Here is a 15460-nt window from a genome sequence, read left to right as displayed (position 1 = left end):
AGTTTTAATGATAACAATTATTCTGGTATCTGGTCTAGGTGTTAGTCTGATTTCTGGTATTTAAAATTTAACCCTGTATTAGTGCAACATTCTTTATGCGAGTAATAATCGTGTATATAAGTTAGTTACCTTTTCTAGTGTAATCAAATTAATATTCTGAAATTGTCTACGCACTGATTAAATGTATATTAATTACTAAATACGCCTTATAATTTCTAAGTCATAGTCATTGCCAGTGAGGTGCCAATGTGGAGTCACAAACAATATGAGGAGTAGACGGTTCGTGCGGCTAATTGGCACCGGTTTCCAAAAATGTTGATATAGAACTACATTAACTCTTGTATACATAATATATTCGGTAATAAATTAAATTATTTTTTACTTTTTAGTGTTTGTGGTTATTGAAATCGATTTTTATTTATTTTTTCAAAAAAAAATTATTTCACGTATTTTAGTGGCTCCATTGTATTAAAATACGCTATATCTGGTTAAAACCTACTGTTTACTAAGCCATTACACCGATCGCGAGCAATTTACTCTTATCCGTTGAGGAGTTCTGTTCCATATCTGAAGATGGTTATCAGATATTCACCAAACTAAAATGGGACCACCTCGGGCGTATGACCTACCAAACAAAAAAAAAAATTATCAAAATCGGTTCATATTTGGCGGAGTAATGGCGTAACAAACATACAAGAAAAAATTAAAAATAAACATACCGTCGAATTGAGAAACTTCTCCTTTTTTTGAAGCCGGTTAGAAATCACTAAGGCTATTAAGACGTAAATGGTTTTATTTCACGTTAAAAATATAGCTGTAACATGTTTTAGCTTTTAAGCAATAACTAAAAAATGTCAATTTAGCTGATTATTAATTTATGAGCTGTTTTTGTCATTAAAATAAATACCTACATAAATGTTAAAATATGTTTTATTATCGGTGTACCAGAAAGCGCAGCATTGGTACATCCTCCATTAAATTAACAGATGACATCAAACGAGTCGCAGGGAGCCACTTGTGGCGTGTGGAAGTCATTACATGTCGTATTTCACCTAAAAAACCGGCCAGTGCGAGTTGGATTCGCGCACCGAGGGTTCCGTACTCGGGTATTGGAAAATTACCCGAGTACAAAAATACATTTTGCACGATAAATCAAAAACTTTTATGCATAAAAATAAATAAAAATCTATTTCAGAATATACAGGTAAAACCCTTTCATATGATACGCCACTCGGTATAGTTATCTTACTTTGAAAATTAAAACACATTTAAAAAAAAATTAATGATGTAACCACAAATTCACGGTTTTCAGAGTTATTCTTTTACTTGTGCTATAAGACCTACCTACCTGCCAAATTTCATGATTCTGGGTCAACGGGAAGTACTCTATAGGTTTTCTTGACAGACACGACGGACGGACAGACAGACAGACAACAAAGTGATCCTATAAGGGTTCCGTTTTTCCTTTTGAGGCACGGAACCCTAAAAAATGGTGTTTTGGGCTATATATCAATAAATAAAAAAATATTTCATTCAAATAAAGAGCTGCTGCTCGATTGGGAAAATTGCATCAATCATTATTACAATCGCAATCGTTGTGATTGGCTGAATTTATGGTATACTTGCGAATACATTGTAGCTGGTAACAACATAATATTGTTGGAACGTTGTATAATTGTACGTTGTGACGTCCAAAAATTATACGTTCTTTAGTAAGCGGGCATCAACCAGTCGGAGATGATTGCATCGTGACATTGTAGCTGTCATTGTCCCAATCGTGCCGCAAATCTATTCCTACATCCCAAAGAACTGAGGGCAATATTAATTGTCTGTCTGTGTGTTTTTGTATATCGCGCCAAAACTACTTAACGGATTTTACTATAATTATTTTCTGGATTCGCTCTCGATTAACATAAGCATATTTATTCCGAAATAGGGGTCCTTTGGGATACGAAATCAATTATTTATGTTACTTCATAAATCCGTTGTGGAGAAGGAGGAGAGGGCGCCACAGTGCCACTGTTGACATCATACTCTTAAATAAATCAAGTTCAAAAATATCTGTTCCATTTGAAGTCCTACTGGATGATCCAAGAGCATTTTCTTTGCATGTGGTTCTATCAATTACACCATGAGCAAACCAGATTGTCCTATGGTTCTATCAATAGGACCATGGGCAAATCAGTTTACCCGTAGTCCTATCAATAGCACTACGGGCAACTATTTATTGCCTGTGGTCCACTCCCGAAGTTGCGCAACTTTTCGGACTACGGGCAATAAATCGTTGCCCTTACGCTTATCGATCCAAGGGCAACTTTTCGGACTACGGGCAAAAAAGTTTTATGTTTCTAAAAAAATCCGATTTTTTTCTCTGTTGATTAAATAGTTTTGATATTCATCTAATACATTCAGGAGTCCTTCTTTCTAAAGCACTTATACGCAGTCTGTACCTTGGATTTTGTACGAAACCTAATAAATACATTTGTCGGGACCCAAATTGTGGTTTTGGAAGAAAAATTAAACAATTTTTGTGATATACGAGTAATGTAATGTACAAACAGGTTAACAAATCTAAAATTCCTATTACACATACATTATTCTGTCACACTTTTACTTTTTTATTTAGTCAACAGTATTGGTCACATATCGCCATCTTTGAAAACATCCAAAAAGTGGTTAATTTAAATGCTTGAATAGGAACCAAAATACAAAATGCAAGTAAATAATTGCAATAATTCTGTACAAATACAAATTGACGTTTTGTGAGAAACAAATAACACAACCACATCCTTATCCACAGAAATCAGTTTAGCTGATGAGTGATGAGATACGATGGACATGGTATTGTCAAGTACAGAAAAAATGCTTCCTAAAACCTTCACATTGTCTGTTACAATCATCAATATAGGTTACAATATATATCTTATATGTTAGTCCCCAGCTTCATCGATAGCTGTGGGCGCGGCAGGAGCGGGGGCTATGACATCGTCACGCTTTTGCAACCCGAACTCTACCCTATGAACCATCTCAGTCAAGCGCTAGACCCATAGTATTTACAATAACTACAGAACAATTTGACAAAATTCACAAAACAACCTAAGGTAAGTCCCACACCTAAACAATGTCTAGATAGATCACTATAATATTATACTACAAACTTACACATGCTGTGCCTAGTTGTTGCAGATCACATAATTACATATTTCTCTGAACACTGCACGGCCAAGTATAAATTACTTCACTAATGAATGGCCTACAGACATTAAATCTTGACAATAGTTTCTCCATTCTCAAATTTTAGGCCAAGGCTTTCCACTGTGATGATTTTTTATGGCTTAATTCACAATAATCATCACACTGGTAGATCATTTTCGTAAATGTTCTGGCTTATATTATATCACCTTAAAAAAATCTCCATATTAATCTTAATATTGTTGAAAATCTGTGAGATTAGCTTCAACCCACACAAACGCAGAGCAATGGGGGACTCTTATTTATAATAATATGTTGTGAAACCATATAAACTTGTAACCTGCCAAAAATGGTTTAAATTAAAATACTGATCAGCCCTGATTATAAAATTGGGAATCCTAGCAGATTAAAAAGCTAATTCTTATTTGTATGCACACAAATTGTTACTGGAGGATAACACCTAACATTAATTTCTTATCAACCTAAATAAAGTAAGATTTATTACTGAATATTTTTATGATTGAACATGGAGTGAATATATGGTGTAACCATCGGAGGGACAGATGAGGTTGATTCTGGTGCATGCTCTTTCTCTTTATTATTTTTTGTTTTTCTGAATTGAAACCCATTTTTACGAAGGATTTTTCTTAGTGTTTCTCTCGAACCTTTGAAGTTTATTTCCTCTTTCAAGATTTGTAAAAGTTTATTTATAGTTGGCACTTCTTTTTTGAATGCATAAAACTCATGAATCTTTCGTCTGATAACTTGCAAATCATATTCATCAACTTCTATTTTTCCTTTGGTTCGAACTCTTTTCTTAGGTGCCCTCTTGAATGTATCAGGATCTAATAATCCTTGCTCTACTAGCCTGGCTTCTTTCACTATATTAAGCACTGTTCTTTCTGATACACCTGTAATAAAATATAAAATTAAATACTTTTATTTATGTCAATTAACAGAAAATTTGTTTTATATAGAAAAGCATTTGTGAACACGTGTAGTTATTTTATTGTATTGGTAATGCAAAAAGAAAAAAATAAAATGATAAGTACCTACTCCTTCAAACGTATTAAACGTATTAAAGTTAAACAGCAAACGAATTTTGCTGTTTAACTTTAATTCAATGCAATTTATATTTTCTGCTACAGATAAGCTGCGGAAGAGTATATTAGACTTCTAAGTAATGTGCTAAATTGCAATTTGCAACAAGAACAAACCTGTGGCAGCAGACACCCTTACGTATACTTTGCTGAGCGGTATTATTGGTACTTGCATCCGTTTTTCCTCGTCCATAAACTCTTTGACTTTTAAAATTATTTCACGTACTTCATTTGTAATATTTTTCGGCATTTTATTTAGAAAATTAAATATTTTCTAAACATAAGCTTCATACAGAAAAAAAATTGTATGAGATGCACAGATTAGGTATTAGTTAGATGAGATGGGAACAGTCAAACAGTAACCACAGATTAATAACTTACAAAAAAATGGGTTTATTTGATTCTGTCATAAAAATTAGTCTGTGGTTATAAAAGTTAGTCGAAATCTTGTTCTTCTAATAAAATACGATGGATGCAGGAAGAATTATTTTTATGCAGTAAAGAAGTAAGAAGTACGAGATCTCCGAGGGAAAAGTTAAAAAAGTGTCCATAAAAGTAAACAATAGCTCAAAATAGCGCTGGCGTGCGACAAGGATCTTTCGGCGTGTGGCCCAAATCGGAACTAACACCGCCATGTTGTGAAGTGTCACGCTGGCCCTAGTATGTGGTGTTACTAAATAAAAAATCTGAAATTCACTATTTTTTTTTTAATACTAACTAGGACCATTCCATATGCATTAACATCACGATTAAGAGTAGTAAATAGATAAGCATTAATATGTCTGCATCTTAAAACTATATTTAGCACTAAGTAAGTAAATACAGTTTTAAGCAGGTTGACGTAATAGGTTGCAAGTCCATTGCATATTAATGGTTTTTATTGTTTTTCACCTATGTGGAAACAAGGACGCCTTTCCCAATTTCTCATTCAGTTAAAATTAGATAAAACTTATTCGGTTTTCAACATTATCATTTTCAACATATTCTCTAAAATTAAGGAGATTTTATTTGCTGGCAGCCTTTGTTCTTCAACTACGCTTCTCTGTCAATGTCACAATAAATGCTATAATAAAAGATCTTGAAAGACCACATACTGTACAGTCCGATCTTTTGGTACCAAGTGCCAAAAGATCCTTGTTAAGGTGCATGACACGGGTCTGCCCGCGAAATTCAAATTTAATTTGGTTTTTCGCAATTTGTAAATTAATACGATAAAGTAGCCTTATGGCATTCTAATTCCGCCAATGGCATCTTCACAGGATTACATAAAAATCTTTACTTGAAAGTGTCAGTTTAAGAAATTAGTCGAAATAAAATAATGAGTTTGGCATGCTCACAAATTAGTCGATACCATTTCTTAAACTGGAATAATAACTAAACTATCTAAACTAAAATAACTTATAATGTATTTTGGTAATAAATTATGTACATCGATTTTAATTTTTAGTGCTTGTGATGATTGAAGTCTGTTTTTTTTTTTGAAAATCTATGAACAAAAATGTTTGCGGATAATCTACCTGTAATCTTAATAACATAGAGATAATCATTCATCCAAGTGTAATCCAGTTTCATACTTTTTGACAGCTTCTTGACTTCGTACTTGCTTGATGCTTCTTAGAACACGATTTTCGAAATTGCCCTTGCATATTAAGTACGTATTTTATGTAATTCACTGAGCCCTATAATTATTGTCACTCTGCTGTCTGTCTGTCCGTCTATCCGTCTGTTGTGTCTGTCAAGAAAACCTTTAGAGTACATCCCGTTGACCTAGAATCATGAAATTTGGCAGGTAGGTAGGTCTTAGAGCACAAGTAAGGGAATAAATCCGAAAATCGTGAATTTATGATATCTATACTATACATATATTAGGTGTTAGGTATATCTTGTAGATGGTACGGAACCCTTCGTGTGCGAGTCCGACTCGCACTTGACCAGATTTTCATATTGTTGTTTTCTACAATATTTGCAAGATGCGTCATGCGTGACAAAAATTTAAAACTATGACGGTTTGTTCAATTGAGTCCAAAGCGGGCCAAATAAACGATAAAGTTGTTTTTAAGCGAGGTGCAGAATGTAGATTCCGCGATCGTGCGTGGTTAGGTGACCACGTGGGGAATGCGAAACAGTTTTTTTCCTTTAATGTAATTAATATTCTTAGTAGTGTAGTATTGCGACAAGGTGGAGAAATGTTAACTTGTGCGCAACATTTTATTGTGCAGTTGTGAAGTTACTAGGTTGCACCTGAGTCTCTTCTGCTAAAACTTGCTCTCCGCGTTCGTTAATTGGTGAAGTTCGTGACCCCTTTTGATTATACATGAAGTCACGTTGATGTAAATAATATAATTGTCTCTATTACCATACGATTAAGTATAGCCCGCGACAGGTTGAGATGGCAATTGGGGTATGAGGCGGGGGGGGGGGGGGGGGGGGGGCACCCTCGCACGTCACACCCGTATCAGGCTAGCGCGGGGGCTGTGCGGGTGTGCGGGACGTTCCCTCCCCGTTTGCCATTTCAACCTGTCGCGTAAGTACCTACTATACTTTACCTCCAGTGTATTGATATTCAATAAGTGTAACTACTAACTAGTGTACTGAATTATTGAATCTTTACTTATAATTTATAGTGGTGGTAATTCTCTCGGTAAGACAATGCGTTGGACTTCAGAAGATCAACGTTGTCATATACAATAGGTAGATAGATATCTATACCTATGCTGAGGGGTGGTTGCACCTAGACCGCACCAACCGCCTGGTGAAAAAATACTGATCAACAAACACAAGATACTGTGAATATTGCTGATTTCAAACCTGGGAGATTTGTGGCGTCGACTCAGCGCTACTTCGCCCGAGTGGATTTACGTTTGTAGGGTTCCCTACCAAAATGATAAAAATGGAACCCTAACAGTGCGACTTCATCTGCCTGTCCGTTCGTCTGTGATCTGTCACGTCGATTATTTCAGTAACTCTTAAAACCTTATCTCCGAAGTTCATCAATCGGAAAATTTGAAATAATTATGGTTAACTGTTGATATGTAACTGGAAAAATGAATCCAACGTTTAGCATAGTTTTTTTTATAACAATAAATCTCTACAAACAAAGTTAGTTTTGCAGATCACTAACAAAGTTAATTCTTACCGCTTTACTTCTTCTGTAGTACCTACCTACAAAACCCTCGGTGCGCGAGTGTGACGCGCACTTGGACGGTTTTAAAAAAATCCGAGATACATACAAAGTCGTAGCCCCAGATTGCAAGCTATCTCTGTGTCAAGATGGCTTGAGCAGTGAATAGGTAATAAATATACAAATAGGTCCTATAGAGACAGAGTCCCTTTTGCTCTTATAATAATATGGTACCTATGGATAAATTAATACTTATTACAGTTTCACTATAAAATATCATTGTACAGAAATGTTTCGTTACGTGGTGTGTGCGTGATTCAAAACTTTTTCAATTGCATTTTCATAAAATATCTTTATTTAATCCAATAATTAATAATAATATATTATAATTTATCAGGTAAGTAGATATATAATATTATATTCATAGCTACGATTTCACTCTTTTCTAATTTAACGTTTAAGTATGGTCAAATTGACAAATTGATAATGATCGCTAATTGTACTTGCAAAACAAAGTTACCCTCCGCGTCTCGGTATGTCTGTGCATACGTCTATAATATACTATAGCTTGTAAATATCCAAGTGCGGTGCGATGCGGTATTCATCATCAAAATAGTGTTAGCGGTAATATCTTATAATATGTTTAAGCGTCGTCGGCTTTCCAGTCGAGGAGTCTGGGGGTCAATCCCCTGCACGCACCTCTAACTTTTCAGTGTTATGTGTGTTTTGAACAATTAAATACAGCTTTAATGGTGAAGGAAAACATCGTGAAACCTGCATGCCTGAGTGTTCTCCATAATGTTTTCAAATGTGTGTGAAATCGGCCAACTGTTACCGGAAGGGTGCCAACAACGGGACCCTAAGCCTCCGCTGTGCGTGCGCTCGTCCGTCTGTCTGTCAGTTGGCTGTAACCAGTGAACCATAAAATGTAGATAAAGAGTCGATTTTTCACAGAATGTTCATTTCTATTGCCGCTGTAACAACAAATAAAAGAAATAAAAAGTATTATTTCCTCGTCCCTTTGTTATATCTTGTACGATAGTACGGAACCTTTCGTGTGCGAGTCCGACTCGCACTTGACCGATTTTTATTTAGTGTTTTCCTATTATTAGTTAGTGGAGTACCTACTACATGAAAAACTAATAGTAGGGAAACAGGTAGGGTATTAGCGGGTCTCAACGTTTATTGTGATGGTCATTTGGATATCTTTTTTTGGTCACTATAACTCAATTTTCAGGTCTAGCACAGGCAGACAGACATATTTGGCATCAGAGAGTTAGTTGCATTTTATCCTGTGACGCTTGCACCAACATAGGCTTGGTAAATTACAGTTCTCCTCCTAATCTAGCGGCGTATACACCGCCAATCGCCATATTATACATGGTCGTTGTCGATCGTCGATAAACGGGTAAAAGGAGTTCGGCAAGGTAGGTAGGTACCTACCTAAGCACAGAGTGCTTGATCTACCGAACGCCTTTACGTCGTCTGCGCGTAGGTACTTACTGTACGTTGGTGATTGTTTTTAATTACATATTATTTTGTTATGTAAGATTATCAAGTCACTGAATCCGAATAAATCAGGTTTAGGAAATGAGGTTTCTCGTCCAATCTCTTTGAATGTATATTACTTAATATATGATTAATATGGTGAATGTTATTTTAAGACGAGTAGGCCAAAGGTTAGCAGAAATCATTATTATGTTACATGTAGGTAATGTGCATCGATGTATATGGATGGGCCCAGTGACGGATTAAGACTACTTGATGCCCTAAGCAATCCATGCCTGTGGGCCCCCCTATCCGTATGTTTACTAGAATCGGTCTTTTTAAAACTTTACTGCCTAAAAACATTAGCTTTTTTGTAAAATAAGATGATGAGACGTAACGTACTTTAGAAGTGGAGTAGGTGCAAACCTACAACAATAAAAAACCGGCCAAGTGCGAGTCAGACTCGCGCACTGAGGGTTCCTTACTCGAGTATTTTTTCCAACATTTTGCACGATAAATCAAAAGCTATTATACATAAAAATCTGTTTTAGGATGTACAGGTAAAGCCCTTTCAAATGATACCCCACTCGGTATAGTTATCTTATAATATTTTGAAAAATGGAGCCCTTTTTTTTAAATGATGTAACCACAAATTCGCGGTTTTCAGATTTATACTTGTGCTATAAGACCTACCTACCTACCAAATTTCATGATTCTAGGTCAACAGGAAGTACCCTATAGGTTTCTTGACAGACAGACAGACAACAAAGTGATCCGTTCGTTAAGGGTTCCGTTTTTCCTTTTGAGGTACTGCACCCTAACAAAGCATAATTTATTTATTTATTGAAATGCGCCTTGCGGCTTTCGGTGGCATTCGAATTGTCGAATGCACAAGCGGGCAGCAAGTGGGCAAGCGGGAGTGGGGTTATGACTCTAGGTCGGACTCTATGTCAACTTAAAACGCGCGAATTTTCAAATTAATCCTAGAAACTTTTTTTGGTGACGTGAGAGTGAGACGTGATGCCCAAAGGACGGATTTTTTTGTGCTTCTTCTGGTGCCCCCTCAGACGTGATGCCCTAGGCAATTGCTTAATTTGATTAAGGGTTAATCCGTCACTGGATGGGCCCTTCGAAGATAAAAACGCGCTCAAAAAGTCAAGAGAAATTGCAAAAGTCTCTTGACTTTGTCAATGACGATGACGTAAGATTCAAGCGTATTTTTGCGGACGGAATTGTATGGGAAAGGCTAATCCATATACATCGATGGTAATGTGTGTTTACTAAATGCCAAACAAGATGAAGGTACTTGTGATTGCCTGCGACTCTTAAGGGAAGACATAGGCATCATACTCTATCATCAAGTTGTCAGATACGTCCCTATTCGGAGAGTCGAGTTTATACCGATTTTTGTGTCTATACACTTAAATCTCAATTTTTCGTTATGAATCTGCAAATTACTTACTGGTTTAATAGTAGATGATAAATTTTACCTTCCCAAACTTTGTTGTAACTTAGTTGAGTTCCGCTACGCTCAATTTTTGCATTTTATGCATACTAATGATATACTTATTTGCGGGGTTCAAAATAACGTCGTATCCTTCGAATAACGACACTGTTAAAAAGGTTTACTTTTCAAAAGGAACATTTTTGTATTTTATTTTAATACCAATGCATATGTATGCGACCTTATAGTTTACAATGTTAATAAGGGTTTTAGGGTTACTATCACGGGACCGAATCGTTTCTATCTGGCCATAAGTACGGTTATGTCCTTTTTGTTCGGGAAATGCGATCTTAAAAGTCCCAAAAGCTTTTTGAAAACAGTCACAAATACCATAGCGACTGCATTCCACGTAGTTATGTAAACCTATAAGTGCTAGATTAAATTACAACTAAATGAAATACCTAAATATTTAACTAGTTTTAAAAGTATCATATAATGCCCACGCTGATCCAACGAAAGTGACATGAGCTATGCCTGATTGGCGGGTAATATTCTGACACTGCAGCTATGCAGCTATAGTGACTGTTTTAACCCCCGACCCAAAAAGAGGGGGTTATAAGTTTGACATGTGTATCTGTGTCTGTGTGTCTGTGACATCGTAGCTCCTAAACTAAAAGCTTTTTTTGTTTGAAAGGTGGCTTGATCGAGAGTGTTCTTAGCTATAATCCAAGAAAATCGATTCAGCCGTTTGAAAGTTATTAGAAGTTTTGTGGTGGGGGTTTTTAGATTTTTCAATTGAAAATATTATGTTATCGTTTGATCTTTTCCGCAAGTACGATAATTGTGGCTTATTTTCAATCGCTAATTTCTGGGCATAATTTCAATTATTCAAACTAAATGTGTTTGAATAATGTGTAATTGATAGTCCGTCAGTTTTTTATTTTATATAATTATTGGGTACCTAGAGGTCTAGTATTAGATGATGAACCCGACATCATCCGCGTAAGTTTAGGATTTTTAAAGATCTCGTGGGTTCGCATTGATTTCCGGAAAAGTAACTTATTTTCATCTCTAGGATGTAAGCTACAAGTAACTTTGTGCCTTTCATCTAACTCGGTAAACAGATAGCCGTAAAAAAGAAACACATAGACACACTTTCGCTTTTGCAATATTAATATGGACATGGATATGGATTTATAAAAATCACGAAACGCGAGGATCTTGTATCAACCTACTCGTGTATCTTATATCTTTCAGTTAGCAAACCGCGTCCACTGACCGAGATAAACATGAGCAATATACACGTTATGAAATTCCCCTATTATTTCCACTCTTAAGTAATTATGATGCGTATAATCTCTATGATATGTTAGCGTTGCAGTTACGTGAACAAATTGGTATGCATTTCTATTTCCCACGATTATTCTTTAATGGCCAGCGCCTTTATCAGGAAACTTTACAATAATTTGCCGTTCATAGGGCTCTTTTTTATGGCGATTAAGAAAGCTCAGTCACTTGACGGGTGATGGAGAGCGGTTAAGAAGCTGAAGTGGCAATGGGCAGGAGACATACTTTGAAAAACCGTTAGACGTTGAGATCCCCAGGTGAGTCAAACAAGTCGTAGGGGGCCGCGGCATTCAGCTAGCGCAAATCCGTAGCGTGTGGAAGTCCCTACGAGAGACCTACTCGTATGTTCAGCGGTGAACGTCTACAATCGGAGAGAATCTGGTCGTTCCCTCATTACTGAGGAATGAAGATCGTTGTTCGATAGCTATTCGGTCGTTGGTTATTTTAGCGGTTGTGTAGAACTTGCATGAAATTGCTTCAGCTGATCAGACCATTGAGCGTTGAAGAGGGAGAGCCTCTTCTACAACTCACGTTCTCCCACCATATATTAGTAAGATGTACTCTGCTGTCTATGGTTTACACTTTGCCCTGAACCAATACCGATTGCGTAGGTTTTCGAGATATTATTATGATTTTTGACGTGAATTTGATCAACGTTCTTTGCGGTGTGGCAGAGACGGGCAATCCGTGAAAAAATAAATAATGTGTGACAAATTAGGTACCTACAACCATTTACCAGAAGAACCACCTGCTAGGTATGTCATAGGTATAAACTTACAGATTTTATAAAAAAACCTCCAAGTTTGTTACGAGCTCACGGGTCATATTATGTAGAGCACAAAAATTAAAGAAATAGGTACACTTCGTTACATAAAGTTTATTGAATTAATTCGGTGGTAATCAGTAAAATTAAGAGGTGATTGCTCAAGTGGCGTTTTTAGAGTGTAAACTGCTTAGTATAATTAAGTTTGGCGAGGGAGATTGTAATAATTGGTAGATGCTTTTGACGATTCGAAAGAACTTGTAAAAGTCTAATTGAATAAAAACATTTTGAATTTGAATTTGAATTTAATTATATGGATTTTAATATCTCTATTAAATTGAATTGGAAAAACACCAAAACAATAGTTCCAACGACTAGAACGTTCGTATGGATTTAGATTTTGAAAATACCATGTAAACTCTTTGATTAACGAGATAAAAAGTCGAATTGTCTGTTTCCGGTATCTCTGAATCAAACTTTAAAATCTACTTTTTATTTCGGAAAATTAAAAATTTCCCACGGGATTTTTAAAAATCTAAATCCACGCGGGCTCGCTACTAATTCTATAAAAGAACTAAATGGCATTGAACAAAATTTTCACTTACTCTTCGTAGGTGTAGGTAACAATAGTTTTCGATAACTTCATTTGCAGCTAGCTAACTTTTACCCCTCCTGACTTTAAGTTTCTCAATATGAATTTCTCCTGATCTGTCTCTCGTTTTAGTCAACCATTGAAATGGTTTTCACTATGGAAGAGGTCAGTGTAGAGTGTAGACATCATATTATTCTTGAAAACCAGTGAAACAAATAAAGCGACAAAAGTGGCTCAATAGGTAGTTAGGCACTCGCCGTTTGCGCCAACGTGAACTGGAGTCATAATAAAAAACGACATAACGTTTAACGTTACGCCTTAGACGTAAACCAGTAATTAAGTCGTTGGTAGTTAACAAATTGAGCCGACGGAGTGGAATTTTTTTCGTATAATAGATATGTAAATATGTATAAATTTCTTATGTTGTTTATTGCAAAGTTTTACGGCAATATCTCTAAAAAATTGCAAAATTAAGTTGCAATCTGCGTGTTTACACTTATATTAGCTTATAACTTGTAAACTATCCAGGTACTATCTGAGTATATTCTGATGCGCTATTCAACTAAATTTTTTTTTTATGAGGATGGTATATAATTTATGTATGTAAATAATATACTACCTACCTACTGTAAACTACTTACTTACATACATAAATTTATATTATTAAGTTTAGAGAAAAAAAACACTGGCTAGGTAAGTAGGTACGTAGTAATGTAAGCTGCACTGATGCTGCAATGGTAAATCTTGTCCATGTTAATCTTGAGGGCTAAGGATCTGTGGATAGTATTGATACTATATGGTTTGTCATCACTGAACTCGGGGTTCCAAATCTTCAAATTGGAACACACACCTGGTAATGTCCAAATAAAACATGATGACCGAGCATATATCGATTAATGTGGGCTTTTGATGCAAGGCACACTGGCAAGAAACTTCCGCAATTTCTTACGGAAGTTCTTGTAATGTGTAAACTCTCGCCGCAAGTCAATTTTTGTCATTTTGCAGGCAAGTTTTGTAACTTAAAAACTTACAGAAATTGAAATTGACACGCCTTCTGTATTAAAAAATTGTTACTGAAATCTTGATCGAAGTAATCTACCAGCTATTCGTAAGGGATCTTGCGCTCTAATAGTTGCACTATTAGAGTACTGGTACTATCCAAGAATACTGGTTGTATTAGACCAGGTGTTGTATGAAACTCTTCATTCTATTTTGGATTTCGTTCAGTTGCGTGTTTTATAGAACATCAGCATATGGGGCCAGGCTTAGACTTTAACTGCTAGCGCATGAGGTTCCTAAGCTTAGGCCGTGTGCACTTCGGCGCGGAGGCGGCTGGATTAATTTTCTTATAAAACTTCAAAGTTTAAGTGAATATGCACCAACATTGTCATAGTTTACAGTAGACAGCTATTGCTATAAGATAAGAGCTAGCCAACCTATCTGAAAAAAGGTTACCCAGCTAAAAACTCCTGGGAATTCTTTGATTTCCCGGTATAAAATGCGTCCTATGACCGTCTCCAGGGTGCATGCTATCTGTGTGATAAATAATAATAATAATAAAAACGTTTATTTGCAAAAAAGATTTACAAGTTATGCATGGACCCCTAACTCCCAAAAAAGTATAGACTGTGTTATGGGAGTTAGTACCTTCCCTGTTTGCATTTATCGTATATCGTTCAGTTTAGCGGCTGAGCCGTGAAAGGTAACAGATTGACAGACATACCTTCGCATTTATAATAGGTGTAAGTAGAGTACCTACCATAAAAGTAAAATTAAGTTTCTACAAAACAATCTTACCTACAGTAGGTACAATTAATGGAATAATACAGTATTCGTATCTACAGTAAAATTATTGAAATTTATTTTGTATTCGTACGCTCAGCAGAAAATAAATAAATTGAATAAATAATATGGCATATAACATGTAGTAGTTAAAGTCGCCAAGCACTTAATGATAGAAACCCATGACACCGTAGGCAATCATAATAAATTATAATGAAGATATTATTTCTTTAAGCCTAAAACATAAGTAACAGGTATTATCCATGATTGCATCACAGTCTTATGCACTAAAGCTCTAGAATATTCTGATGGTCCCCATTTAAACTAGATGAATACGTAATACTTTATAAAATAGCTGACTTCCTATAGCTCGCGTCCTCCTCGATATTACCTTTACGCATAGATAATTTCGTTTAATTTTATCCACAATTTTTCAATCCATATATACAAAAAATAATTACAAATAAAATCCCTTTAATTTATAAAATACAGTTACATATAGGTCACCAGGATCGATATAAAAGCATTCCGTGGAATCCTATTCACTAAGAAAAGTTTGTGCACTCAATAAACTATCACACGCATGCCGACTTGTTACACTTTAATGGTAGTAAATATACTTACGCCGAGT

General features: G+C 35.7%; 1 protein-coding gene across 2 annotated transcripts; it reads right to left on the bottom strand.

Annotated features, from left to right (window-relative positions):
- Positions 1–2552: 2552 nt before the first annotated feature.
- Positions 2553–4603, bottom strand: LOC123880198. Of its 2 annotated transcripts, XR_006799179.1 has the most exons (3): positions 4410–4603; positions 3317–4103; positions 2553–3150 (listed from the first exon to the last, which is right to left on the bottom strand). XR_006799179.1 is itself a non-coding variant. In XM_045928188.1 (2 exons), the coding sequence occupies exons 1-2, from the start codon at positions 4540–4542 to the stop codon at positions 3694–3696; spliced, it is 543 nt and encodes a 180-aa protein (XP_045784144.1). In that variant the 5' UTR covers positions 4543–4603; the 3' UTR covers positions 2553–3693. The 2 variants fall into 2 exon arrangements, 1 of the variants encoding a protein (XP_045784144.1); XM_045928188.1 differs by having other exon boundaries at positions 2553–4103.
- Between the last annotated feature and the right edge of the window lie 10857 nt (positions 4604–15460).

This window comes from Maniola jurtina, chromosome Z, assembly GCF_905333055.1.
Source record: "Maniola jurtina chromosome Z, ilManJurt1.1, whole genome shotgun sequence".
NCBI classification, from domain to species: Eukaryota; Metazoa; Arthropoda; class Insecta; order Lepidoptera; family Nymphalidae; genus Maniola; species Maniola jurtina.
The sequence above is the reverse complement of the archived record's forward strand: the minus strand, read 5'-3'. Positions and strand labels throughout refer to the sequence as shown.